Source organism: Podarcis pityusensis, assembly GCF_964106645.2.
Source record: "Podarcis pityusensis genome assembly, chromosome: 1".
NCBI lineage: Eukaryota > Metazoa > Chordata > Lepidosauria > Squamata > Lacertidae > Podarcis > Podarcis pityusensis.
Window position 1 is genome coordinate 126,588,345 of NC_138028.1, and position 27,559 is coordinate 126,615,903.

The window sequence follows — 27,559 nt, forward strand, 5'->3', positions numbered from 1 at the left end:
ATCCCAACTATTCTCCTCTACCCCCACTACGCCTCAGCTAACCGCCACAGGAAGTAGTTTCCCCGCCATTTCCGGGGCAAGGTCTGCGCACGCGCGGGCCGTGACCCTTTCCGCGCGTGCTAGCTCTGTGGGTCGGTCAGGGGTGCAAGGAGTCCTCGCAGCGGGAGCAGGAGGCCTTGTAAAGCGCGCGCCATGGTAAGCTGCTCGCGCTTTCCTCTCGAGAAGTATTTGCAAAGGGTTGGGAAGAATAATCCATATTTTCTTCTTTCTCCCCCCTCCCTCTCATTAATGCAACTCTTGAGTCTCTGTCTCCACCCATTCACGATGAAAGGTGTTCTCCTGTAAAATAGGCAGAAGGGGACCCCCCAGTGGGGTTCAGTTGGCTGGCGAAGGGTGGGGCGGCCCCGGTGCAAAAGTGCAGAGCCCAGGGCAGGGGAGAGCGGACGCCTACCTAGAATTGTAGAGGCGGAAGGTTTCCCCAGGGTCATCTAGCCCCACCCCACCCCACCCAATACAGGAGCATCCGCGTTATGCACGTATGAATGGACTCGCCTCCACAAGGCGTGATGGCGGGAGGTGGACGAGGCAAATCCCTGGAAGAGTAACTCCATAGCGTTAGCTGTTAGTGCAGAGGGGTAGCTCAGTTCGTAGAGCGTGAGACTCAGGGTCATGGGTTCAAACAACACTTCGGGCAAAAGATTCCTGCATTGCAGGGAGTGAGAATAGCTGACTCTCGTGATCCCTTCCAACCCTTGGTAAAGTACACACGTGCAGCATGGAAGTACAGGGATTCAAGCCCATCGTACTTTTCCAAGTCCTGAAGGGGTGTGAGGGGGTGAGGAGGAAGTCTTTTGCACATGCCTCCTTGACCCTGTCTTCCCCAGTATATGAAGGAGTGGTTACTACTAGTCAATCAACTCTGACAACTCCATGTGCTCTTTATTCTTCCTTATTGTCTTATCCTTTTATCTTCTGAATCTCTTGACAGTGAGTGACAGGAACGTCCTCTGCTTTGCAACAAGTTGTATCTATTGTGTGGTGAAGAGTGCAAATTGCAAAGTCAGAGGTTTTTTTGCTGTATCAGTCGTTGACTGTTACTGAGAGTGGATAGTTGTTGGTTCAGTAGTGCTTCAAAGGAAAGGAATTATTGGGCAAGCGACAAAATAATGGGAGATGAGATGAATCCTTTTTGGGTCAAATTAGTTGATTTAAGGTAAATCCCTACAGCACAAGCCTAACCATACGTACTCAGAAGTAAGTTCTATGGGACTTGCTCCTCTGTAGCAGTCTCCTTGCTCATAATAGTGTAGGAACATGCAGGGATTGTTATTGCCAAAAGTGGGGTATATGATGGACTAATCTAAAGCAATTTGGTACCAGTTGAAAGAGTTGGTGCTGACAATATGCTCTTACTAAGATGTAAACCAAAGTTTGTGTAGAGTCCCAAGTATTTTTGCACAATGTATTGTAAATTCCTAGCTCTAGAGAAGTTTCTAGCAAAAGCTTTACTGACTTGTATCCAAATAGGTGGCTGACACTCTTTTTTATTTTTACTTAATAATATTTGTTGCTGAATACTCTTGGAAGGAACATACATGTTAAATCTCTTAATAAACTATTGAGGATGGGTTTTCAGATGTTTTAAAGTCTCTTAATCACTCGTCTTCAGAGTTGAAGACTGCAGACTTGAAATTGGATTCTGTGGAAATAAGTCAGTGGGACTCGCTCCCAGGTAATGGAAATACTTTAATTGCTGGTCACATTTAGGTAATTCCTTCTCTGGTTCCATTGTCCATTTGCTCAGCTTGTTCGAGAAGACTTTCAAATTTCCTTCTGCGGTAGCGACCTCTAGTGTCCAAAGAGTACAGATAATCCCGGCCTTCTCCTGGTTTCTAGCTGTTTCTGTAAGTGTCCATGCTGGATATCTTTGGAAACCACGAGAAGGCCGGGAAAGTGAGCCAGCGTCATGTGATCTGGCTAGCTTCATTTTAGCACTCTCTGGTTTTCTTTTAACTCCTACATAGTTGCTCTTTAACCCATACATAGTTGCCTGCTTAAAAATGTGGATTTGTTTTGCATCTAGCCTTGCAAAAAGCTTCCTTTTAAATATGAAATTGAATACTGTACGTTGCTTTTTACAGAAAGTAGAAGTCCACCCTTTACTATTTTAATGCTTCCAGATCAAAACATTATTGGATAAAATGTTTTGGTTAATGGGTAATATCTAAAATTGCATGAGAATATTTCCCTTCCTTTTCCTCCATGCCCTCCAAGTCTGCCCCAGAGTCCTCAAGTCAGAACAGAATTGGGGTTATGAGGGAACAAGAGGAAGGGGTATTCAGTTGTGCAAGCGAACTTCCAGTGCACCAGTGGGTGGGCACAAGTAATGGCCTCCCAAAAAACTGTTAATAATGTCCAAAGTTCAACATGCTTTACACTGTGGAATGTTAATTTACATTTCTTGCTGTTAAACATTTTCTTGTGGTGCTTAGTTTAACTTGAACTTAAGGTTCCTATTGATGAGCCTTGCATACCTTTCTGTGATATAATTTGGTTGCCCTAATAAAGCTATTACACTAAATTGAATGTTGGTAGATTTTCCGTGGTATCTGTAAGTTTCTAAATCACCAAAGCTTTGGAAGTTGTCCGAAAGCCATTACTACAGGCATGCCTATTCTTCCAATTTGAAACACATAAGCAATATAACTCTCTACCTTTCATTTCTATATTCCAGTCACATCCTTATTTATTCCAATGCAGTTAATACTGTTTTAAATAAGATCACCCAGGTATATTTAAATAAGGTGGGTAATCTTTTTTAGGGAAGATGGCTTTTTCAGATAGCTTTTTCTGCAGAATTCTTCCTTTGAACAAGATCTGTGGAGTGAGACTCATTTCTTAACAGCATGCGATGCCAATAATTTTGGTGGTGGTTAACATTCATGATGTCCTTTATTTGTAGAAAGGAGTCACTGAGTAATTAGGAAGCATGTATCTTAAGATCATGTGTAAAAACCTACACAAAGTATTTAACTTTTTCTTGAAGTTGTTTTACCTAAAATGTACTGACATGTGTAACACTTCATTGGCCATAATGGGGATTGTATATGTGTAACTATGTTTTCCCCCAGATTTTTCCTTATTTCCCCACCATTCCTTTCACTGTGGTGCAAAAGTGGTAGAATCACATGTTTGCTGCTTCAGATGACAATGTGCTTGTGGCTGAGAGACACAATTTTGCTTATGGTACATTATGACTTGTGATTTGTTTTAACAGGCAGGACAGGCATTTAAAAAATTTCTTCCCCTCTTCGACCGTGTATTGGTGGAAAGGTGTGCAGCTGAGACAGTAACTAAAGGAGGCATTATGATTCCAGAAAAATCACAAGGAAAAGTGTTACAAGCCACTGTTGTGGCAATTGGAACAGGCTCTAAAAGCAAGGTAAGCAGACCTTTCCTATCAAAGCTTTTTATAGCTTTTCAGATAAGAAACATGAGATTTCTTAGTGCTCCAGGCAAAATCACCTCTCCACTCTACATCAAGCATCATGAGCAGTGTGGTACAGTGGCAACAGCTTTCTAATTAACATTTCAAGGTGTGATTATCTGCTTGCTGCTCTCCTAGGCTTTTCTCCCCCAGCTGTTTTTCTGCCTTTCCTCACTTGCACATCAGCATCATCATACGCCTCTTCTTTCCTCAACCACCACTATGATTCTTTCCCCCAAGCTCTTAGACTATTTGAGAAAGAATTGGAATGGGCAGTTGCCATTGACGCTCTGGCATGTCTTCATAGCACAGAGCTAATGGTAGCTGAACTCCTTGCTTTTCTTAGTGATAAGGCCTATAATGCTGTAACTCAATGCAAACTTATCTGTAAGTCCCATTAAATGTGGCACAACATTGTCTCCAAGCAAGCTTTCATAGGATTTGGATGTAAGATTGGAAGAAAGAAAGAACTGGTTTTTTTGTGCATGTAACAGATGTATGTTATGGAGCAGACTTCCCCATCCCAGTGCCCTCCAGTTGTTGCTAAGCTGCATCTCCCATCATCCCTGCACTTGACCATGGCTGGCTGGTGCTGATAGGAGTTGGAGAACAAAACATCAGGTTGGAGGCCACTGTGAAGGTTGTGTTGAGCACTTCCTCTTCCAGCCACTCATTGTGTCTTTTCTGGTTTTGGGAGGGGGCAAAGGGCACTCATCTAAATGCATTTTACTTGCCTCCTCCTGTTGGGTAAGTGGCTCATAAATGGTCTATGTCAGGGGTGTCACACTCAAATTCATCGGGGGCCGCATCAGCAGTTTGGTCACCCTCAAAGGGCCGCAAACAAGTCATAACCTCAATGTATGTATATCCAAAGTTTACCGCTCAGACTTTTAAGCAGAATAATAAGCAGACCCCCCCATACATCATATGTACTTACAGTACAGGAGAGAAGGGTTCAGGCAGCCGTTGGATCTGTCACATCGCAGGATGGCATGCGCTCAATATAAAAACAAGTGGAGGTTTCCTGAATGCATGTAAAGTGGAGGTTTCCTGTGTAGAACGGCCGGCGCCGCTAGAGGGCAGACGTTCTCTGGCTTGTAGGCTGCCGTGCATGCGCTGAAGAGGCGGCTTTCTTGTGTCAATAAAAAAAAAGCGAGAATAAAAGGTGAAGGTCAGCGGCGGCTACACGGGCCACATGACGAGGTCTGGCAGGCTGGATTCGGCCCGCGGGCCTTCTGTTTGACACCCGTGGTCAATGTGGTGTTTATTTACTTACTATGGGTTGCACCCAGTACTTCACAACTGGACACCTCTTTCCTTTCCTCTCTGCATGTACCCTCAAAATCTGTTCCAGGTGTGTGTATCCTGGAGCAGTTTTTGAGGGTGTGTAGTTACATTGAGCATGCAGAAGTCTGCCAAGCTACTGGAACAGTAGTGTTGATACAGCCCTGTATTTATATTTTGCCTTTCTGCCGAAAGCCTGGGAAGATGCTCTCTGGATAGGTGGCCCCAGTAACCTGTTCTGGATGGGGTTGCGGTACGTAGCTTGTGGGTACTCCTAGATACATCTTTGTCGTTGGAGACTCACGTGACCTCTGTGACTTGCGAGTGCCTTTTACCAGTTTTGCTTAGTTTGCCAGCTACAGCCATATATAGATCGGGATCACTTGACCACCATGCACTAGTAGCCCTGAGATTGGATGAGGGCAGTGAGCTTGGTATGAGGCTGCCCTTGGGCCTGGTGCAGAAGCTCCAACTGATGCAATATTGCAGCTGCATTTCCACTACAGAAAACTTTTTAAGAGCATTGTAACATACGTTGTCAGTAACTATTCTTTGTCCCCTTAAGGAGGGAGAAACTCGTCCAGTTAGTGTAAAAGTTGGTGAGAAGGTTCTGCTACCGGAGTATGGTGGAACAAAAGTTGTACTGGATGACAAGGTTAGTATGTGAATTAAATTTCTATACTGTATATTATACTCTGTATGCCACTTTTATACTTGCTTAAACTCTTATTTTATAAACAAAGCCAAAAGCAGTGCTTCTCTTAATTTTATGGAAGATCACATACATTTTGTTAGAATCTTCATGCCCTTTCTCAAGAAACCTCAGTGGTCTGCTCACCTAACTCTCATATACCTAATAGTTTCCATATGCTATATTCCGAGATGTATGCACACTGCCTCAGTCTCTGCCTACCTTCTATAAACATTTCATTGCTTTCCTTCATCTCCATCCAGAAGTAACTGTGACTGGAATAGCCACTGTCCTCTTTCTGCAACCCCATTCCTTTGTTGTGGGAGGTGGAGAAGAGATTTTACTGCTTTTAGGCCTGTTACCAAGAAGTAATGAAACACATTTGTGACTTACCTCCTTGGGGAGAAACCTGAGTATGGAACAGGCAAAACTCGCCCCTTGTAGTCACTGCAGTAATTTCCTTGTGGTTTAACTTGTCTGTATTGGAACAGAAGTTTGCTAAGTGTGTGACCTGCATTTCAAAAATAACAACCATTGCACAAATTATAGCATTTGTATGTACTATTTTAGGGCCAAACCATCTGCAGAAATAAGGTTGCAAACCAATGTAAAGTGGGGGAAAGTTAAAAGTTTATGTATATGTATGTAAACCTTAGGTGAGATTTAAAATCTCAAGAGTACATGGGTCTTTTATAGAAGAATTCCAGCTGAATCTCTTAATTTTCTTTTGAACCCCTGTAAACTATTCCAGTCAATTCATCTGAAGTCTGTCCTGGGGGAATTCAAGCCCCTTTCAGAGCAATAGCAATGATGAAGTAGAAGAACTGTCCTTGGGTTAATATTTGTATAGCACTGATCCAAGGACATGTCATAAATCTCTGTGTTGGAAGAGCGTCAGTGTTCCAGTTTTTGAACTACTTAATTGTTTATCTTCAACATGGACAAATTTGTTTTCTTTATTTGCAGGACTATTTCATATTTAGAGATGGTGATATTCTTGGAAAATACGTGGACTGAACAGTTCATCTTGCTGCGTTATCATTAAGTTTTCATTCCACAAAAAGTGCTCAAATGGTTCTGTTCCATCATGTAAATAATTTTATTTTCTAATAAATGCAAATTCTCCCAAATTACCAAGTATCATTGTGACTTCAAAATAAAACAATGTGTATAGCCAAAATACATTTCTTACTATCTTATTCCGTGTGTTCTGTTTTTTTTTTTAAATATACTTAGAGCAGCTTGCTGGCTAATTAAGTAGCCAAAGCATTTCAGGGTGAAACAGTGATGGCTTGTGATAATAATAAAAAAGGAGCTATAGACTAGGAGCCAAAGAACCATGAAACCAGTTTGGGGTTTAGTTTCCTGCCTCCCCAAAAAAGCATCCCTCCTGTGCTGCATCACAGCCTTCTTTACATCATGCCATTACAACGTGGAATCCTAAAGAGCTTTTTGGACCAATTTCTCCATCTTTGGGGGGGGGGAGCATCAGAATGCTTGGAGAGTTCACAAGTCAAGTATAATTATCCCTTAAATCCCTAAAATTATTCAAGTCAATGAATAAAATAATTGCTTCCAACCTGGAAAACATCACATTTCTCACTAGGAGCTACTGGTGCACAAACTCAAAATGGCCATGCTATTGCGCTGTTACGGAAGGGTTACCAGCATTTGAGGGAAATAAAATGTGCAATTCTTTAAAATTAGGGATGTAAAACAGTTCCCAGAAAAGCTACTGTGTTCTGTTCAAAATGCTGCATGCCAGCAAATCGAACAAGGGGAAGCATATCCAATATTGAGAAAACCAAACTAGCTTTGTCAGGCAAATATAAAATGATGACACCTACTGGTCGGCTCCAGACATCATTATCTGGATCCATTCTAGTTTGGTGTTGAGCTCCAGTTTGGAACTGAAACAGCCTTGGTTTCCACGACTGATTACCTTGTTTAGTGTAGAGGGGAGTGCAACTTTGTTGATTCTCTTGGCTTTCTCGGTGGCTTTTGATACTGTAGACACAGTATCTTATTGAAATAACTTTGTGGGTTGAGAGTGGAGGGCACTTGCTCCTAATTGCAGGGCTGGTCTCAGAGGGTATCATAGGGAGGTTTCCATTCAGCCCCATGAAAACTAATCCATGTGGTCCCTCGGGGTTCTATTCTGTCCCGTTCTCTCTATATGAAACTGCTGTATGAGGTCATCAGAAAATTTGAAGTTTGGATGCCACTAATATGTGGAAGTGGGGTATTTCCTAGGTCTGGGAATTGGGGGACCACCTGTTTTTATGGAGTTGCACATACCCTGAAGGAACAGTTACATTATCTAGGACTGTTCCTCAATACCACATAGTCACTGGAGCCAGGGCTCTTTGGTAATATGGAGTGCTTATGCCCAGGTTTCGCTCCTGCTAGCCATTGCTGGACAGGGATAGCTTGGCCACAGGGATTCGTGCTCTGAAGACCTCCCATTTTGATTAATGTAATGATATCTCTCAAAATGTTTAAAGGAATGAAAAGAAGTGGGAAATACTTTTGCCCTAAAAACAAAATGGAGGAAGGCATGCAGAGATAATATAAGGCACATCAAGACCCAGACCTGCAAAATCACAATAACAAGAGACTTGGAAATGAAATGCAAAACTTTGACACTGAAATAATCAATGCTCTTGATGAATGAGAAACCTGATTTAGAATACTGTATACTTGCTTGGCTAGAGAACAGATGGGGAGAGCAATCCAAATGATGGAAATCCAACATGTGACTTCTGCCCCGGTTAAAGCAACAGCATTCAAACCCTAATTGGCAGCTGAGAGAAGTTGAGCTCAGTGGACCTCTACCACCTACCCCATCGTAGACCCCTTCCCCATCTTCCATAAAGGAAGGAAAAAAGGGGGAAGGAAAAATTGGGAATCTTTCCTTCTGTGTACTTACTTAAGTTAACAGTATCTAAGCCACTATGTTTAGGATTCAAACGCCAAGAAATAAAGAGCCTCTCCCTTGTAAATTATGGGGGGACATGATGCACAAGCTATGCAGAATGTTATGCGCAACAGCTGAGAATGTTATATCATCCACTGCAAGGCTATATCACGGAGAACAAGGACAGTACTGTTTATTTGAAACTGGCTTATGGTTTAGTGGTTGATAGGTCAGCTTCAGGAAGGGGCATTGCTGCGAACCATGATTCTCTTTAATTATGGATCACAACCAAAATATATTTTACACCTCCCCTTAACAGCAGGGATAGTCAATATTGTAAGGAATTTATGAAGTGCATGTGGAGAGGGAGAGAAAAAAAAGTTCCAACACCATAAACAAATCCAAAGCATGATAGTATGGGCCCAGGATTTAATAAACTATTTTAAAGTATGCCCAAAGGGCTTGGATTTTGCCTTTAACAGCACATATTGACACCGTTGCTAATTTTGAAAAGTTTCCTCATCATCAAATAGATTTGCCATGTGGCATGGGTGAGGGGATTCTATTCAAGAAATGCTATCTGAACCCCACCCTCCAAGTGTGCAGAACTTTATGGGTGGCTGTTTGCTTTAATTCTAGAATGGTATAAATGAGGTCACTCCTTAAACTCCCGTGGCTCTGAATATCATAGAATTTGAAGCACTGTCTACTGAAATGAATGCAAATAAGTTGCAAATAAAAAAGACCTGCACCACAGATCTCCCAGTGTTACCAGATAACACAGTTGGATAAGAATGAAACGGTAGACTTAATTAGACTGAGAGGTCAGAAAGGTGCACCCACTTTCCCCTGCTTCTACCCAAACTTCCTTAGAAAGATGTGGACCACTGCCAGAAATCCAGGTTCTCATTGAGATGAAAGGAAATAATGACACAAGTGCCTTGCTCCCTCTAGCTTTCTGTCAAGTAAATGTTTTACCCAAAATCCAATTTGTTGTAAAGCAGACAAAGGTATGTTTGTGCACAGTCACCTTACATAATTCTCCTTTCTTTAGCCACACTGTACTGTAGGTGGTCTGCCAGATTGGTGCTCCTACACAAAAATACTAGGGTATTCTTTTAAACCATTTTGGATCCTATTAATATGCCAAAGAGACCCAACACCTGTCATCTTTATTAAATTAGTGTAGCTGAGTTGAAATTGATCTAGCCAGAAACTGAAGTGACACTGGAAACACCTGTTTTTTGGTGCCAAGTCACAATGAAAGTTTTGTTCCCATAGTTTATGTTGCGCCTACAAATGTAAATGTAATAAGCAAAACAAAAAATTGATAAACTTGGTGTTGTACTGTTCTTTTACACACCTTGTCCCATTGTCTAGTCTGCCTGGCACATATGGTTATTATTCAGGTTAGTTTACACCCCCCCCCCAATTTTTAGGTGGAAATTTATTTATGGGGGGGGGGGTTGGTAGCTATTTTTATTAAAGAACAGAGTGAGTTCATGCGATTGCACTGCTTCAGTGACAGGAGTGCAAATAATTGTCAATTTCTGTAACACTTAAAATAAAAAGCTCGATATAAGCCAAACCTTCCCTTCTAGAGTGAAAAAGTGATCCTGATTAAACCAAAAGCCAGGCTCCCCCCCCCCCTTTTTTTGTTTGTTATGGAATAGATCCACCAGAGCAACAAGTCAAATTTTAAATTTTAAACCCCAAACCTTCTTTGAATGTTACTTTACCTTTTATAGAAAGGTTTGATGCCAACAGATGAAAGCTAGGCTCCCTGACCTGCCACTAAGGTTAGGAGCTGTGGCCAGTTTTCTGTCCGTGGGGAAGATCTTCTCAAGGGCAATTACGGTAATTCTGCTTGCTTTGCTAAACCCGCTCTGAAAAGCAAGCAAATATGAAAGGGCTTGGTGAGCGAAGTTTTCTGAGAGGGAAAAAGCTGGGGTTTGGCCCTGGTGAATGATGGGAAGCTGTAGACATGTTTGGCATAGGCACTAAGGGTGTAGTAATGGTTTGTTTTCATAGACCAAAGTTATAAGATTTTGAGTTCACCCGTGCTTCTTCTAAAATGGAAAGGCTCCATTCAGAGGTTAAAAGGAAACCCAGCTCTGAACTCTTATGACTCTTATGTTGCAATGGACAGGCTAAGAAATGTGCTGGATTGACCACAAATAAAAGCGGATGCAATATTTCTGTTTACTGCTTCCTAGCTTCCCCCTTCAGATCAGCACTGTTCTCCTGAAGGCGCATTCAAAAGCCCCCGAGGCAGTCTGGCCTTCTCCAGGCTGCTTAGCGGTTATGGTGACTAGGGAGACTAGGGTTCAAATCCCTACTCAGCCATGAAACTTGCTCACCAGGTGACCTTGGGGCAGCCACTGCCTCTCCACCTAGCCTACCTCACAGGGTGGTTGTGAGGAGAGAATGGGGAGCCCTATGCATGCCACCTCTAGCTCCTTGGAGGAAAAGTTGGTTATGTTGTAAATGGAATAATAATAATAATAATAATAATGTGCTGTTTCAGAGAAGCATCTGCGAGGTGACATGTTCTGGCCACTGCCTTGCCCTGTTGTCAAAAGTTAGCAAGGGCAGGTAGCATGGTCGCAAGCGATGAGAAACACCTCCGCCTTTTTGTCCAAAAACCTATTTGCACCAGTTGAACCAAAGGAGCGTCTCCACCCCCATCGTTCATCCCGGACACTGAGGTCCAGCTCTGAGGGCCTTTTGGCGGTTCCCTCTCTGTGAGAAGTGAGGTTGCAGGCAACCAGACAGAGGGCCTTCTTGGTAGTGGCGCCCGTCCTGTGGAACGCCCTCCCAGCAGATGTCAAGGAAATAAACAACTACAGTGGTACCTCGGGTCAGTGGCGTAGCGTGGGGGGTGCCAAGGGTGCCGGCCGCACCGGGCGCAACATTGGGGGGGGCGCGAGTCCAGAGGGAAGGGACAAGTTCCTTCCTCCACCGGGCTCCCCGCCGCTACCGCCAGCCTTACGCCCTAGCGCGTGCGCGCTCCCCGCCGCCGCTGCGACTGCGCTCCACTCACTGCTCGCAGGAGGAGCAGCCGCTGCAGCAGCGCCGACGCTGCCACCGACGCCTGGCCGGGCACGGGCAGCCTCTGCACCCCGCCGCCATCCCCTCGGCCCAGCCACAGGCGGCGGCTGCTTCTGCTGACTGGGAGGGAGGAGAGCTCCGAGGGGCCTCGCCGCGCCTTGCGCTCCCCAAAACCCTCCGAGAGGAAGCCGGCGGGCGGGTGAGGGTCTCCCGGCAGAAGGGGGCGCCGCTGGCTCCGGCTCTCAGCGCAAGTCTCAACCGCGGGGGGGGGCGAGGACGGAGCACGGCTGGAAGCCCCCGGACCCGGCCGGGAGGAGGAGAGGCGCTCGCCAAGCCCGGATCTGGAGCTCCACCTACAGCCCAAGGAGAGGAGGGGGCGGGGAGGCGCCTGAGGGGAGGGGGCTTCGGCTGCCTCGGCCCGCGGGGGCTCCGCAAATAATAAATTTAATAAATTCCTGCTGAGCCTTTGGGGGGGGTCCTTGGCTCCTTCGCTCGCCCCCAGCCCCAGTGGCGTAGCGTGGGGGGGTGCAGGGGGGCCGGGCGCAACACCTGGGGGGGGCGCTTGCACTCGAGTGCTAAAATCCACGGGTTAGGGGGCGCAAATTACTTGCCTTGCCCCGGGTGCTGACAAACCACGCTACGCCACTGCCTCGGGTTACATACGCTTCAGGTTACAGACTCCGCTAACCCAGAAATATTACCCTGGGTTAAGAACTTTGCTTCAGGATGAGAACAAAAATTGAGTGGGAGGCCCCATTAGTTAAAGTGGTGCTTCAGGTTAAGAACAGTTTCAGGTTAAGTACGGACCTCCGGAACGAATTAAGTACCGTATTTTTTGCTCTATAAGACTCACTTTTTCCCTCCTAAAAAGTAAGGGGAAATGTGTGTGCGTCTTATGGAGCGAATGCAGGCTGCGCAGCTATCCCAGAAGCCAGAACAGCAAGAGGGAATGCTGCTTTCACTCTTGCTGTTCTGGCTTCTGAGATTCAGAATATTTTTTTTCTTGTTTTCCTCCTCCAAAAACTAGGTGCATCTGGTGCGTCTTATAAAGCGAAAAATACGGTACTTAACCTGAGGTACCACTGTATCTGACTTTTAGAAGACATCTGAAGGCAGCCCTGTATAGGGAAATTTTTAATGTTTGATGTTTTACCACTTTTTATTGTTATTAATAATAATATTCTGTTGGAAAACCCAGCCAGAGGGGCTTGGTATAAAATAATAATAATTATATGGTATTTCGACTCCCGCCCGCTGCTAAGGGTGTTTTTTATTTCCCCTCCTCCTGTTCCTGTGAACGTCGAAGCAAGCTTCTTTGACACACCCATTATTTTTTTTTGAAAAACAGCACGTCCTTTGTTTTTGTCCAGGCCTCTTTCTAGTGCAGCGCAATTTTTATTATTATTATGCTTTCTTCCCGCGCAGTTTCGCCTATATATGAGGCGCCCTATCTATCTATCTATCTATCTATAATAATAATAATTTATTTATATCCCACCCTCCGCAGCCGAAGCCGGGTTCAAAGCGGCTAACAACAATAAAATAATACAACATTCTAAAATCATTTCATTATAAAATCAGATTAATGGCATCCATTGTATCTAGATTTATACACCGCCTTTCCCTCACAAGCTCTCAGGGCGGCTCACAACCTCTCCTCAACCCCCTTTCCCGCCCTTTCCTTCCCGCCCTCCGCATACTCGCTCCTCCCCCTTTCCCCTCGTCGTTCTATTGCGCTTCTCGCCCTCCTCCCCGCTATTGGGAGGAGGAGGAGGAGGGGGCGCCCGCGCGCGCGCTGTTCTACCCTCTGCTCCTCCCTCACCCCCGCCCCTGTGAGACTTCTGCTCTTCGGCGCTCTCGCCTGCCTCCCGCCCCCGCCGACCTGACGTAGCCGATCACGTGCTTCTCCTACCCGTTCCCGCCGGGCTTTCGGCCCCCCCCCTCCCCGCGGAGGAAGCTCGCTCGTCTCGCGTTGTCCCGTCCGTCGTCTCGCGCCTCTCCCGCCTCCCTCCTCCCCCCGCCCTCCCCGCTTGGTTAGTTGCTGCTGCTGCTGTGCCACCGCCGCATCCGGGTCCTGGCGCCGCTCGCTGTCACTATGGTCATGGCGGAGGGGACGGCTGTGCTGAGGAGGAACAGGCCGGGCACCAAGGCCCAGGTAAGCCCGGCGCCCGCTCGATGGGTCCCTGGCTCCGGGTGGGAAGCGGGGTGCCGGCGGCGGCGGCGGAGGGGGACCCGGTGGCGCGGCAGGGGGGTGACGGGGGCCGAGAAGCCGGCGGCGGCCGAGGCCTACTCGCTCTCCGCCTCGCTCCGTTCCCCGGGGAAGTGGAATGAGGCGCCGCCGCCGCCCGGTGCGAAGGGGAAAGTAACGCGAGGGTGGGATGTTCCCCTCAAAATGGCAGGCCGCTCTATTTTTTTTGGGTTTTGGGGGAGGGTCGGGGGTTCAGGCAGGGTCCTGATCCGGCTTTGACCAAAAAGTGGTGGGCGGTTCTTCCCCTCCCCCCCACCCCCGTGTACTTCGCGAACGTCTGAACGGCCTTGCGTGTCCCTGCGGCTCGAGCAGGGATTTCTGGAAAGGGAGGAGAATAAGAGGGAGTTGCGGGGAAGGGACGTGGGTTGTGGGGTTGTTGTTTTTTCAAAGCAGCTGCTTCGGAAATAAAGAGAATTTAGGGACGTGACGTTGGTTAGGAAGGGAGGGTTTAAGGTAAAGGAAAAAGAAACGGTATGTAACCTGTGCAGGGAGGAAAGAGGGTGTTTGGGGGAGAAGAATATAGGGGCGCAGGGAAGAGTTTGACGGAGTTGGTTGCCCCACGGAGAGAGTCCATGGGGTGGGGTCTTGGGAAGGTGACTTCAGGTGCTGGGTGCAGGGAAGATTGCGTGTAAAGGGGGCAGTGACTTCATGAATACAGCTGGGAGGAGTTGGAGGGTGGTGGTTGGAGTAGAAGCGGTCTAGCCTGTATTTTTCAGGGCTGGTGTCTGTGAGGTTGCTCATGTACTTGCTGTCTATATTTTTTTTAAAAAATGCATATTTGGCAGAGATTCGTGTTGACATGAATCTTGCCTGCTGTAATTAAGACCCAGGTTACACCTATCTGTGTTTAACCTTTCAAAACAGTTGGCGTTACTGTATTGAGAAATGTGAATCTTTTCTGTCTCTCGCTCTCCCTTTTCTCGGTGTATTGTTTTAACTGCTGTCTTGAGTATGTGTGTTCCAGCCATTTCCTCTCAAAACTGGATGCAACTTGTACTGATGTATGTTTTGTCTTATTTATTTCCCCCCCACTTGCCATCCTTTTATAGTAGCAGTTCATGTAGTGTATACATATAAATTTAGTCCATCTTGCTTGACTTTTCAACCGTCAGTAACTTGGCAAGTTAAAAAGTATAGGTAGTATTACCCTCTTTTTTTCGTAGGCTGAACTGCTGATAAATAAAACAAGCACAACAATTTCTAGGCATGGCCAAACTTGGGCCTCCAGATGTTTGGGGACTACAGTTCCCATCACCCCGACCACTGGTCCTGTTAGCTAGGGATTATGGGAGTTGTAGTCCCAAAACATCTGGAGGGCCAAGCTTGGCCATGCCTGCAAGTTTTGACTATTAAAGACAAATTCTCGGCTATAAATTATATGTATTTGTTGTATCATTGGGACTCTTGTATACAGCAAAGTGCCTTATTTTGACTGAAGGAAATAACCTGGAGGCAAGTAAGTTCATTTTATAATTTAGCTTAAAGAAAACATTTGTGAAGTTATCCTAGGATAATAGAGGAATGTACCAACTGAAAAGGGAGTGTGTGCATGAAATGCCCAGTAATAAGTGGGTTCTATAGCAAACTACTGTATTTTTCGCCCTATAGGACGCACTTTTCCCCCCTCCAAAAATGAAGGGGAAATGTTTGTGCGTCCTATGGGGCGAATGCAGGCTTTCGCTGAAGCCTGGAGAGCGAGAGGGGTCGGTGCGCACCGACCCCTCTCGCTCTCCAGGCTTCAGGAAGCTATCCGCAAGCCTGGAGAGCCCGGCGGGAGTTCCCATGGGCTCGCAAGGCCTGCGGGCAGCAGCCTGCAGCCCGAAGCACAGGGCGCCCTCCGGAGGGTGCCCTGTGCTTTGCGCAGGTGTCCGCAAGCCTTGCAAGCCCAGCGGGAGTTGCCACCGGGCTCGCAAGGCTTGCGGGTAGCAGCCTGTTCTGGGGGCTGGGGGGGGATTTTTTTTTATTCATTCCCCCCCCAAAAAAGGAGGTGCGTCCTATGGGCCAGTGCGGCCTATAGGGCGAAAAATACGGTAACTAGATAGGTACATTCATCTTGAAGGATTGCATATCATATGCAGCATTGAGATGTTGGTGTCATACAAATGGCTGGATACTAAATTAGATATGAGTTCTGTTGTTATTTTCAAGTTATTCCTCTTACTGCTAAAGTTATGTAGCCAGGCCTTTTTAAAATACAGTATTTCTGTATAAAGTATTGGTCATCATTTTTCTGTGCAAATTAAGTCTTATGGCTTGCGTTTTTATAGTGCCTTCTGGTAAAGCATTATGGCTTGAATAAAGTAGCAGGAAAACTGTGACATACTCGGGATATTTTTCGTCCACCATCTGATTGTAACTTCCTTTATGAATAGTGAAAAAAAATATGATGCGACTAGTTAGTCATTTTCATGTATGTTCTTATCTATAGCATTACTCTTTTTCAGGAACATGGTGTTTTTTCCAGTTGAAAAGATTCATGAGTCATCCTCTTGAGAAAGCTGTGGGAGACATACCTTAAATGTCTCCTGTAAAAGGGGTGTGGGCTGATAACTGTCATTGTATTATATAAAGGCAGATAGATGGATAGATAGATTTAGAAAAGATTGCAGACTTTTCTGAGTTTCTCCTGGCACATCTTAAAATTCAGTGCATTCATTTAGAGCAAACAAGGACAGACTATAGCACTGTAAAGATCTGGAATTATTACTATCATAGTTATTCAACCTATTTCATTAAAAGTACATATAGTCAAAATGCCCATCACAGAAAACTAGTTTACTATTGACTACTGGGATATTGGAAACTCTGTATTGCAGCCCTGAACATTTTTTTGCATGGAGTTAAGTTCTGTTGAGATAAATAGCACTATTTTCAAAACCAAAGAATTTAGGATTGCAGTCTAATAGCCTGGCCCTGTGCATGTACACTGCCAGGTAAGTTTCACTGATTTGTGTGACTTCTGTTTAAGTGTGCAAAGTTGCAGCTGACATTTTGTAGTCACTGAGGACAATTAGGTAATAGGTGAACATGTCTCAGCAGAATAACTAAGATATTCTCCTCCCCGCCCCTTGCAATCTGTAGTGAAATATTTAGAATGCTGCAGTTGGCTTCACTTCTTTCTTTGCTGGTCGATAAGTATATCAGATGGGATACAGAGACTGCTACATCATTGCAGTGTCATGGCTTGTGATATTGCACTGATGTCATTACCTGACCCTGCTGTAAGTGTAGCTTGCATATTGCTGCCTTGGCAATAGCTACTTTTACTAGATCCCCACATTCAGCTAGTTGCATTAACTCAGAATTGGACAATAGAGATGGTGAAATTGGGGATATCCTGAAGGACTTTACAGTCTTGTTGGAACAGCTGAGCATTCCTAATAATAGAATGGAATTGCACTTGGACGTTTGTACGCAACTGCACAGTATACAGCTGTGTCTGTTCTGTTTTGATGTATAGCACCCTATGTGCTCTTGCGGTAATGAATATCTTTTGGACTGGAATCTTTCTGTTTTTCTTCAGTTTGCTTTAAGTCTTTTCCCCCCTTACTATCTTAGGATTTTTATAATTGGCCTGATGAATCTTTTGAAGAAATGGACAGCACATTGGCAGTTCAGCAGGTACATCATATTTAATTTCATTTTGTCCACCTCTCCCCTCCCCATTTCATTTATTTCTGCTTCTTACTGTTTGTTAATTGCCTAGAATATATATCAGTGCATTTCTATAGTTACAAAGACAATTTTACTTGTGGTATGTAAAGAGCAGCTGTGCTTGTTTGTGATAGGTTAGCCTTTAGCACACCAGGAAGACAGTGGTGTTCCATGCATGCTGTTACTTAGCTTTCTTCCTTGCAATTATAGTTGGGTTTGTTCGATCCTCAAATGCCTTCACAATAATAGCCTTTGGACCACTGAGCCCATGTTTCTTCTAATACAGGGTTCAGCAACCTTTTTCAGCCGTGGACCGGTCCACCGTCCCTCAGACCATGTGGTGGGCTGGACTATATTTTGAAAAAAAAAATGAACGAATTCCTGTGCCCCACAAATAACCCAGAGATGCATTTTAAATAAAACTTTACCACAGTCTTGAACACACTTAAGTTTATTTCTGACATTATTATTAACATCAGTGAAATGTATCTTATTTAAATATTTCTTTCCTCTAGTATATCCAGCAAAACATAAGGGCAGATTGTTCAAACATCGACAAAATTCTTGAACCTCCAGAAGGACAGGATGAAGGTGTTTGGAAGTATGAACACTTAAGGTATGATCTGTGCTGTAAAAAATAAATAAATTGTTTGAGCTTAACTGAAACCAGTCTCTGAAAAAAGGCCTTGGGGCCTTCATCCTTGAATGAGTGCCTGCTTGGTATTGTCCAATTCATTGTCCGTATCATAAGAAAAAATATATTTTACGGTTAAACATACTTGTTTCTGTCACTACCAAAGCCATTTTGATTAAATTCAAATTTCTTATGATATACTCAAGTTTACAGTCCGGGGTGGGGGGCGGACTTCAGGCCAAGGGTCAAATGCAGCCATCCTGGCTTCTCTAGCCAGCCAGTTTTTGTATGATTCCCACCTACCCCACAACCGCACTTTAATTCCAGAAATAACAAATTACGGTTTCAGGATTCTGAACCTACTGCTCTCCAGATATTTGGTCAGCCCCAGCCAGAATAGCCAATGATCAGGGATGATGGCAGTTGTAGTCCAAAACATGTGAAGGACACCAAGTTAGAGAATGCTAAATGACATCATTTATAATGCTAGATATAATCCAAAATATTGTAGTTCATAATCATTGGACTGTGGTGTTTTAATGGGGGAGGGAAGCGATTATCTAACCCAGGCATGTCCAAAGTCCGTTTCAGGGGCCTAATCCGGCCTGCCGGTCAGTTTAATCCAGCCCCTGTGGCAGTTTATTTCCTGGGGTAAAATCCTAAAAAAAAAAAAAAGGTTAACAATTTTGGTCGGCCCTTCGGTTGGCCCTTATGGCGCTTCACTTCATCAAATCTAGCCCTCTTTGAAAAAAGTTTGGACACTACTGAATTCTAACCTTCTGTATTCTAAAATTTTAGGCAGTTCTGTCTTGAGCTTAATGGCCTTGCGGTTAAACTTCAGGTAATTTATTATTTTATCTTCCTTTTGACAATTAGGAATAACTTTTTTATGTATTTGCATCTTAATGCTTCATATTGTTCTTCAGTGCTCTGTTTCTTATTAATCATGGTTGTAGGAATAGAGAGAGAGAAATTTGAATGTGAGGTCCTACGCCTGGTGTAATCTTTATTTATTGTACAAATGTTTCAACAGACTGAATGCCATCCGGATACATGCACGCAGATGACAGCAACTGAGCAGTGGATATTTCTTTGTGCAGCCCATAAAACTCCCAAAGAGGTAAGAAAGGAATATAAAAAGCAGCTGCCAAGACTCTTCCCTGCTTATCAACTTCACACAACTGGACCTCCAGTCCTTATCCTGCTACCATTTTCCATTCACTATTTGTCTGTAAGATGGTTCAGTTGTTCAACATGAAGGATAAGCACACGTGCAAGTTGGAGATCAGCTATAATTTTCATCTGAGGAGTATACTTACCTGCTACCATGAGTTACTGTGTACTTGTGATTTGGTAGTGGGTAGTAGTAGATACAAGTGTCATTCCTTCAAACCACGTCACCATAGTAGTCATGGTTCAATTTAATTTGCTCCTGGCCCACAGCTGTTGAATCTTGACATCATCTTATGACAAACTTAGTTTTCTAGCCATGACTGCACATTTTACTGGGTTTTTAAAAAAGTTTTCATTAGTCTTTTCCAAGCCGAATAATAATTTGTTTTTCTGCATAAGAACTTGGGTAGTTTTACCCTGTAGCATGTTGCTCAGAGCCTTCACACTGGAATACTAATAGTTCGTGAAAAGACAAATATGTTCAGACACTTCCATGGATAAGCTCTTACTGAGCATTTACACAAGAATATATACAGAAATAGCTGAGGGGATTTGGTCCAGAGATGGATCGTGATTGCCAGTTACAGCCTTTGGATGTAGTGATAGACTCCAGGTGACTCCAGTCAGTTCTGATGATTGAATTCCTTATATACTCTTTGTCCCTGTCCCCCCGGATTAGTGAAAAATTTGTATCCCTTTGTGATAATGTGCACAGTGTTGACAAATTCTAAATTTCAGTTCCAGTGTTAAAACAAAAACCTATTATTTTACAGCACATATTCATCTTACAAATAGCAACTTGGAACAATCTCTCTTCAGCACACAGTCTTGTCGGGGTGGTGCAACCTCCAACTTTCATAAATTTTAGATTTTGTATGTTTGACAGAAAATTCCAGCATCCTGTAAGCCTTTCAACAAGCAAGACGGAAAACCTCTGGCATTTAGGTCAGAGTCAGGACAGCCAGGTCAGGAGATCACAGGGCTTTTATATCAAATACAGTGTGAATATATAGGGTAATAAATCCAGGTACTTACTCCTACATTCCCCTAATTTGTTTTCTTTTTCTCTGTTGCTCACCAAGCGGAACTCCAGGATTAAGTCATCCACAGATCAGGCACATTGTTGAGGACTTAAAGCAGGGGTCAGCAAACTTTTTCAGACGGGGGCCGGTCCACTGTCCCTCAGAACTTGTTGGGGGCCGGACCATATTTTGAAAAGAAAAGAAAAGAATTCCTATGCCCCACAAATAACCCAGAGATGCATTTTAAATAAAAGCACACATTCTACTCATGTAAAAACACCAGGCAGGCCCCACAAATAACCCAGAGATGCCTTTTAAATAAAAGCACACATTCTACTCACGTAAAATCACGGTGATTCCCGGACCATCTGCGGGCTGGATTAGAAGGTGATTGGGCCGGATCTGGCCCATGGGCCTTAGTTTGCCTACCCATGGCTTAAACTAACCATGTGTCATGTATTTGATTGGATAATCATACAGGTTATGAGCATATAACAATACACAACTTTATTACTGTTTTTAGATACCACAAAGGCATTTGACAGGGTCAAATTGACTTGCTTTCTTGCTGTCATGGAAGCCTTTAATCTTCTCAGTTGCTTTAATCCATTTTATCTCTATTCTGCATCATCAGCAAGAATACTAGTGAACAGACAATTAGAGGAACAAGAGCGGGTTGCCCGCCTCACTTCTATTACTTGTATTGTCAATAGAGCCACTCACTATAGCAAAATGGAAAGATCTGTGGTGTCAGGTTGAAAGGGCAGATCTGGAATGCACCATATCTAGATGACATAATTTTATCCTTGGAAAAATATGCGTTTCAGATCATAGAAAACTCTGGTGCTATTTTGGGATATAAGATAAACAGGCAGAAAGCGTGTGTGTGTGTGATTATAACAAAGAAACAAGCTAGATATCTAGGAATAAAGGTGGTGTAGATAGCCAAAGGGCTGAGAAAATTACTAGCCATTGGATCAGGAAGTAAAACTAGATTTAGAAAGATGGAAAAAATGAGTTTGTCTTGGATAGCCAAAGTAAAATATGATCAAGCAATTTTATGAAGGTTTCTATTTTTGTCTACGTCATTGTGAATATTGCTTGATTTGCATGAATAGAAAAGCAGAGAATTTGGTAACTATATGTCAGGATGTACACCAATAATAGAAGCTAATACCTCCAATCAGACAGTAGGACTAGCAGTTACAAATTTATTGTCATTTTATGAAGCTGCTCAATTGAATTGGCTAAATGTATGGTTATTACAAACTAAGGATAAAGGCGTATACTAACTGGAATAGCTTTATATCAACACTTATTTAGGATTATTGGTGTGGGTGTCAAGGAAAGAGGAGAACAGTTGGAGCAAAATCTGATTCCACAGCAACTTTTTATAATATGGAAGAAGGAAATTAAGTGTGTACATTTATCTGTTAGGTACTCTATGAAGGCATAGTATTAGGTTTCTTAGGGGAAATGGACCAGAAGATTCTGAAAGTTAGGGAATTCATGGTGTATCTTATTTAAGCCATTGGAAGGGAATGGGGAGATGTTATGAAGGTATGAAATTACTCAAAAAGGAGTGTGGACATTTTTACGGTTTCCATACTTCCATTTAAGGATGGGGGGGGGGGGCGCATCACAACTGCATTAAGACAGTTGTCTTTTTGACAGCTTGAAGAAAAAGTCAAACGGCATGTCAGCAAAAAACTACAAAGTACTTTTGGCTTTAGGAAGAAGGATCAGTATAATGAGCATTAGGTAGGAAATGGGTCTTGATTTTTCTGTCCCAGGAGAAAAATGGAATGAGATCTGGTGGGGTCTTTTTTTTAAGTCTCTCATCGAGTCTGTCAGTATGAGAAGTGGTGGAATTGTCAGATGGCATCTGATTTTGGGATGTGTAAATAATACATAGCATAAATTAAGATTGAGGAGGATATTGCATGGGGAGTGACATTTAAAAATAAATTTAGCAGCTAAAATCTTGTGCCCGTATTTTGGCTATATGGAAATGGCTAGTTAAGTTTCTAGAACTTGAAGAGATGGGCAAATTAACTGACTTGATTCACAGGGGAAATTGTAGTTCCCAGAATATTATGTTTGTTTGATAAATGGGACATTTTAAAAATAATGAGAACAGAATATCAAGGGAAGCGCAAGGTTTGACAGGAGTTTATTTTTTGGAAATGAGTTTTGTAATTGTTACATGGATGAATAAATAAGAGTATGCTACTGTGACTCTGTGTGTGTCACTCTCATGCCAGGAGTATACATAATATTCTGAGTGTTTTCCTACAAAAGCTCATTCCCCTAAAGCAAGACAACCTTTTCCCCTTACTATGCCATCTTTATGGGTGTAGGATCAGAGCTAGTAATAACTTCAGATGGCATTCAGTTATGCCTACCCACTTGTGTAATGGAAACCTGATTGTGCAAGAGGATTTCCAGTTTCTCTTCTCTCTTTCTTGGGTCCTTTCTAGTGTCCTGCCATTGACTACACCAGACACACATTGGATGGAGCTGCATGTCTTCTGAATAGCAATAAATATTTTCCCAGCAGGTAAAGCTCTGTGTGAATCTGCTTGCTTTTTTAAATATTCATGATTGGTTCTGAAGGCAATAATAATAATAATAATAATAATAATAATAATAATAATAATAATTTATTATGTATACCCCACCCATCTGGCTGGGTTTCCCCAGCCACTCTGGGCGGCTCCTAACAGAATATTATTATTAATAATAGAATAATAATAATTTTTGAATTATGGTTCTGGAGGAGACTCTTGAGAGTCCCATGGACTGCAAGAAGATCCAACCGATCCATTCTTAAGGAAATCAGCCCTGAGTGCTCACTCGAAGGACAGATCCAGAAGCTGAGGTTGCAATACTTTGGCTACCTCATGAGAAGAGAAGACTCCCTGGAAAAGACCCTGATGTTGGGAAAGATGGAGGGCACAAGGAGAAGGGGACAACAGAGGACGAGATGTCTGGATAGTGTCCTCGAAGCTACCAGCATGAGTTTGACCAAACTGTGGGAGGCAGTGGAAGACAGAAGTGCCTGGCCTGGTCCATGGGGTCATGAAGAGTCGGACATGACTAAACGACTAAACAACAACAACAATAATAATTCGACAAAACAGCAAACATTTAAAAACTGCCTTCAGATGTCTTCTAAAAGTCAGATCACTTTTTATTTCCTTGACATCTGATGGGAAGGCATTCCACAGGGCGGGCGCCACTACCGCGAAGGCCCTGTAGCTTCACTTCTTGCAGTGAGGGAACCGCTAGAAGGTCCTCGGAGCTGGACCTCAATGTCAGGGCTGAATGAATCTATATATAGATTTGGTGAACAAATTATTGCCAGAAATAATTTTTACATGGATAATATATGAAAGTAATACTGTCAACCATCATTAAACATTTAGTCCAACAATAGCAGAAAGTAAGGTCCATGTATAATTTTTTTTATTATTACTTACAGGGTTAGTATAAAGGAATCCTCCGTAGCCAAACTAGGATCGGTCTGCCGTAGGATTTACAGAATATTTTCACATGCATATTTTCATCATCGCCAAATATTTGATGAATACGAAGTAAGTACTCTGATACTAAAGCTGCAATTCTATACCCACCTGCCTGGGAGTAGATAGAGGCTTGTGCTATAAGTACCTTAATACGGTATTGAACTAGAGGTCATGTTGCAATTGGTCAGAGAGCTCTGCTCTTTTTGACACTTTGTTTTAGTACCAGCAATTATTTCTGAACTCAACTGAAACTGAGTTGTTCTTAGAGACCACTGCTGAGTCTCATTTTTTGCTTCAAAATGTAGTATGTGTAGAAATTCTGTTTAGCTTGTGGAAAGTGGGTGGCGCTGTGGTCTAAACCACTGAGCCTCTTGGGCTTGCCGATCGGAAGGTCGGTGGTTCAAATCCCCGTGACTGGGTGAGCTCCAGTTGCTCTGTCTCAGCTCCTGCCAACCGAGCAGTTCAAAAGCACACCAGTGCAAGTAGATAAATAGGTACCACTGCGGCGGGAAGGTAAATGGCATTTCCATGTGCTCTGGCACTCATCACAGTGTTCTGTTGCGCCAGAAGCGGTTTAGTCATGATGGCCGCATGACCCAGAAAGCTGTCTGTAGACAAATGCCGGCTCCCTCAACCTGAAAGCAAGATGAGTGCCACAACCCCATAGTTGCCTTTGACTAGACTTAACCACCCAGGGGTCTTTTACCTTTTACTCCAAAATATCCAAAACTCCAGACAGATTCCAGTGAGAGTAGGTGAATATTGGCTCTTCTTCACATACTTAGTGTGCAGTGTTTTGTCTGAGATAGGCAGTGGGACTTAAAAGTTTCACGTGCCTCAGATCTGAAAGCAAATTATGTTGCTTTCTTCCTAGTATATTTAAGTGTGCATTACCTTGTTGCAGAAACCCTGTCCTTTAGATTCAGCAGAAATTACAAAATGTTTCCATGTACTAAGCAGTAATTCAGATGATTTGACAATAGTGCAACAATCCTTATTTGTTACAAGTGCCTACCTAACTAGCATTCTGTGTATGAAACTGCAGCAGCATCCCAGACTTATTTCTGTCTGCCTGATTGACCCCCCTGCTTTTGTGAGCGGGAAGAGTCTCAAGAGCAGAGTGTTGATTTTTCATCCTGGTGGGCCTGCGGTATCTTCTTTTCTCCTGAACGGAAGTCTCCATATGGGAATTTTGAATAACTTTTTTCCTAAGTCTGTATTTCATGCTGTGTGTGTATGTGTGTATATTAATGCATTTTTTATTTTTCTGTCTTAAGAATGAAACCTTCTTGTGTCACCGGTTTACCAAATTTGTGATGAAATACAACCTGATGTCCAAGGATAACCTGATCGTACCAATTTTAGAAGAGGAGGTGCAGAATTCAGTTTCTGGCGAAAGTGAGGCATGATGAGTGTCGTGGACTGAATGATTCCGTAATTAACATTGTGTACTGTATATATCATTTAGAAACGTCAATCATGTATCCTTAGAGCTTTGTTTAGTATACTTTTTGTATGCTGTGTGCGTTGCCTCTTAATATGGAATATGGTTTAAGTTATTCATGAGCTGTATATTCTTCAATGTGGCACTCATGGTTTTTAAATAAAATTAGAATTATCTGTTTATACTGCCTGTTAATAAAAGAATTTACAGTTCTGTAAAATTGCTGCTAAACAATCATTGGATCACAATCTTCAGACCTTGTCCAGTTTAAACCTGAAGCTTCCTATATACTGATGAAGTTGGAATTTTAGCCTTAGTTTGACTAACACCAGAAGCTTGCAAGTCCATTTAACTCTTTACGTTTTGTATTTTATAGAAAGTACCCTTGTTTTAGTGCCCAACTTTTGCTTTTTTGGGTGTGCGCATATATAGCGTCTAAACTCTTGTAGTATGTGTGTATCCAAATATTCATTATTACAGTATTAATACCAAAAGGATAACACTTATTATACTGCCAAAAGTGTATTCTAGATTTTTTCTTTATGGACTTGCCTTTCTGTATCGGTGGAGACTTGTGTGTATCGCAAAAGGCCGTATGTTCACTTCAGTCACCTTAAGGCAAAGATTCCCCTCCGTGTTTTCCTTCCTGCACCTCTTGCCAGTGGGTAAAAGCAATTTGTGTTCCTTTCTGCCTACAGTAAAGTGCTCTGTGGCTTATACCTGTGCATATTTATAGTAATTGCTTACAGGTGATACCTTGCATTAAAAGTTCATTTTACACTACTGCAGAGTGTGCCAAAATAGCCTTGCTCATTTGTAACAAAAGGGTTCCGTGGAATTTTGAACCCTACTCATCACAGTACATGCAGCTGGAGATTCTGTCTTACCTTTCATCCATGCAAATACCACCTGCTTTATGTTCTAGTAATTGAATTCCACCCCCCACCCCAAAATCTTAAGTGTATGTTCCTTAAATAGCATTCGCAGGTTTGTGTTAGTGTATATGAATGCAGAAATCTAAAAGCACTAGCAGTGATCAAATGGACTTGGAGAGATTTTTTATTTTTTTGAAGTGGGTGTATTCTCCATTCACATTAAAACATTAACCAGTGCCCCTTGATCTGTTGAAATGGGCAAGTTTTGGTTTTTATGTTGCCAAGCTGACTTCACACACACACACACACACACACACACACACTTCATTTTGAAGAGTGCTCATTAACGCAGAATGAAAGGTGCAAATTTATTTCCTAATATTCATAATTTGTGTTTCAGATTAGCATTGTGTACATGCCTTAATTGCAAAAAAAAATATTTCAAATTGGGCCTATCTAACAGCAAGAATGCAACCTTACATCCCTTTACAGGAGAAGGGACACTTAGCCCCACTTGCTTTTAACAGGGCTATGTTGGTGGCAACTTTGTTGAGAGGTTCTGCCCCTCTGTGCTGTTCTTACTTTTCAATTTAAAATATGGTTTTAATGGATAACAGGGTCATCACATCAGATGTGTTCTTAGCAACAGCTAGTTATGTCAGTTCACCCAATGTAAGGCCTACCTTGAGTAATGTAGATGCGATTGATACCTCAAAGCAAGTGGCTAAAGAATTTCCCTTTCAGAGGTAGCAGGATATATATGGTTATTGTAAGAAATGGCTGATTCAGGGCAGCCTCCCCCAGCCGGAAAATGAAATAGCACCATTAAGCATTTCTGTGAAAGTCCGTGGTGCTTGAGGCTGCAACAAAATCTCAACGCATCTCCATATTATTCTGGTGTATGCCTCTGAAATGGCTCATCTTGTTTTTATCAAATAAATCCAATTCTGCACTGTAAACTTGACTTCATATAATCAAGTTAAGTAAATGGGGCACTGCTTGTAACCTTCTTTAATGCTGTTGACTCGAGTACCTCTGATAATGTGTGCACACATGTGCCTGGCTGATACTGTAGAACTTCAGTACGCATAAGTGAACTATTGACTTTGTATGGTAAATATATATTGAGGGTTTAACTTACATTCTGCATTATAGGGAAACTGAGATGTGTCTGTCTTTTGAATTACATTGTAAAAAAAAAAGTAGAGGTTGCAATTAAATCTTTTTCTTTTTCCATACCAGTCTATTTTGCTAAATTGTTTTGAAATTATTTTAATCAACAGAGTTGCTGAAGTTTCATATATAGAATTCCTTGGTGTAGCCAAAGAGTCTGTATTAATTGAGTTAACTGGAGATGACTTGAATGTGTCGTGTCTTACTTGCAGAGGATTTATTAGAAATAAAGCTACCTGGAGGATTTTCCCATAAAGGAAATAATCAGCTTCAGAAGAGCAATGTTCGTCAGAACCACTGCAGGGGTGGAAAGGGTCGAATTCCCACCCCTTGGCTGCTCTGATCCAGTTAATTATCACTCCTGCTGATGCAATTTGTG

The 27,559-nt window shown here is 43.0% G+C and overlaps 1 protein-coding gene across 4 annotated transcripts; it reads left to right on the plus strand.

Annotated features, from left to right (window-relative positions):
- The first annotated feature begins 36 nt into the window (after positions 1 to 36).
- On the plus strand, positions 37 to 27,243 carry LOC308484430 (MOB-like protein phocein). Of its 4 annotated transcripts, XM_081019392.1 has the most exons (11): positions 1,164 to 1,213; positions 1,670 to 1,732; positions 2,735 to 2,804; positions 3,278 to 3,442; positions 17,237 to 17,299; positions 17,848 to 17,948; positions 18,765 to 18,807; positions 19,000 to 19,086; positions 22,642 to 22,721; positions 23,646 to 23,757; positions 24,966 to 27,243. In XM_081019392.1, the coding sequence occupies exons 1-11, from the start codon at positions 1,167 to 1,169 to the stop codon at positions 25,095 to 25,097; spliced, it is 963 nt and encodes a 320-aa protein (XP_080875518.1). In that variant the 5' UTR covers positions 1,164 to 1,166; the 3' UTR covers positions 25,098 to 27,243. The 4 variants fall into 4 exon arrangements, with proteins under 4 accessions (XP_080875517.1, XP_080875518.1, XP_080875516.1 ...); XM_081019389.1 differs by lacking the exons at positions 1,164 to 1,213; positions 1,670 to 1,732; positions 2,735 to 2,804; positions 3,278 to 3,442 and adding an exon at positions 13,427 to 13,585; XM_081019390.1 differs by lacking the exons at positions 17,237 to 17,299; positions 17,848 to 17,948; positions 18,765 to 18,807; ... (2 more) ...; positions 23,646 to 23,757; positions 24,966 to 27,243 and adding exons at positions 5,337 to 5,426; positions 6,429 to 6,642.
- Positions 27,244 to 27,559: the final 316 nt, after the last annotated feature.

Bases quoted from the DNA above. Each gene is read 5' to 3' on its own strand.
- LOC308484430 (XM_081019392.1), top strand. From the start codon at position 1,167: ATGGGAGATGAGATGAATCCTTTTTGGGTCAAATTAGTTGATTTAAG. The intron at 18,808-18,999 runs GTAATTTATTAT...ATGTTTCAACAG, and splicing joins GCCTTGCGGTTAAACTTCAG to ACTGAATGCCATCCGGATAC. The intron at 19,087-22,641 runs GTAAGAAAGGAA...GGTCCTTTCTAG, and splicing joins CCCATAAAACTCCCAAAGAG to TGTCCTGCCATTGACTACAC.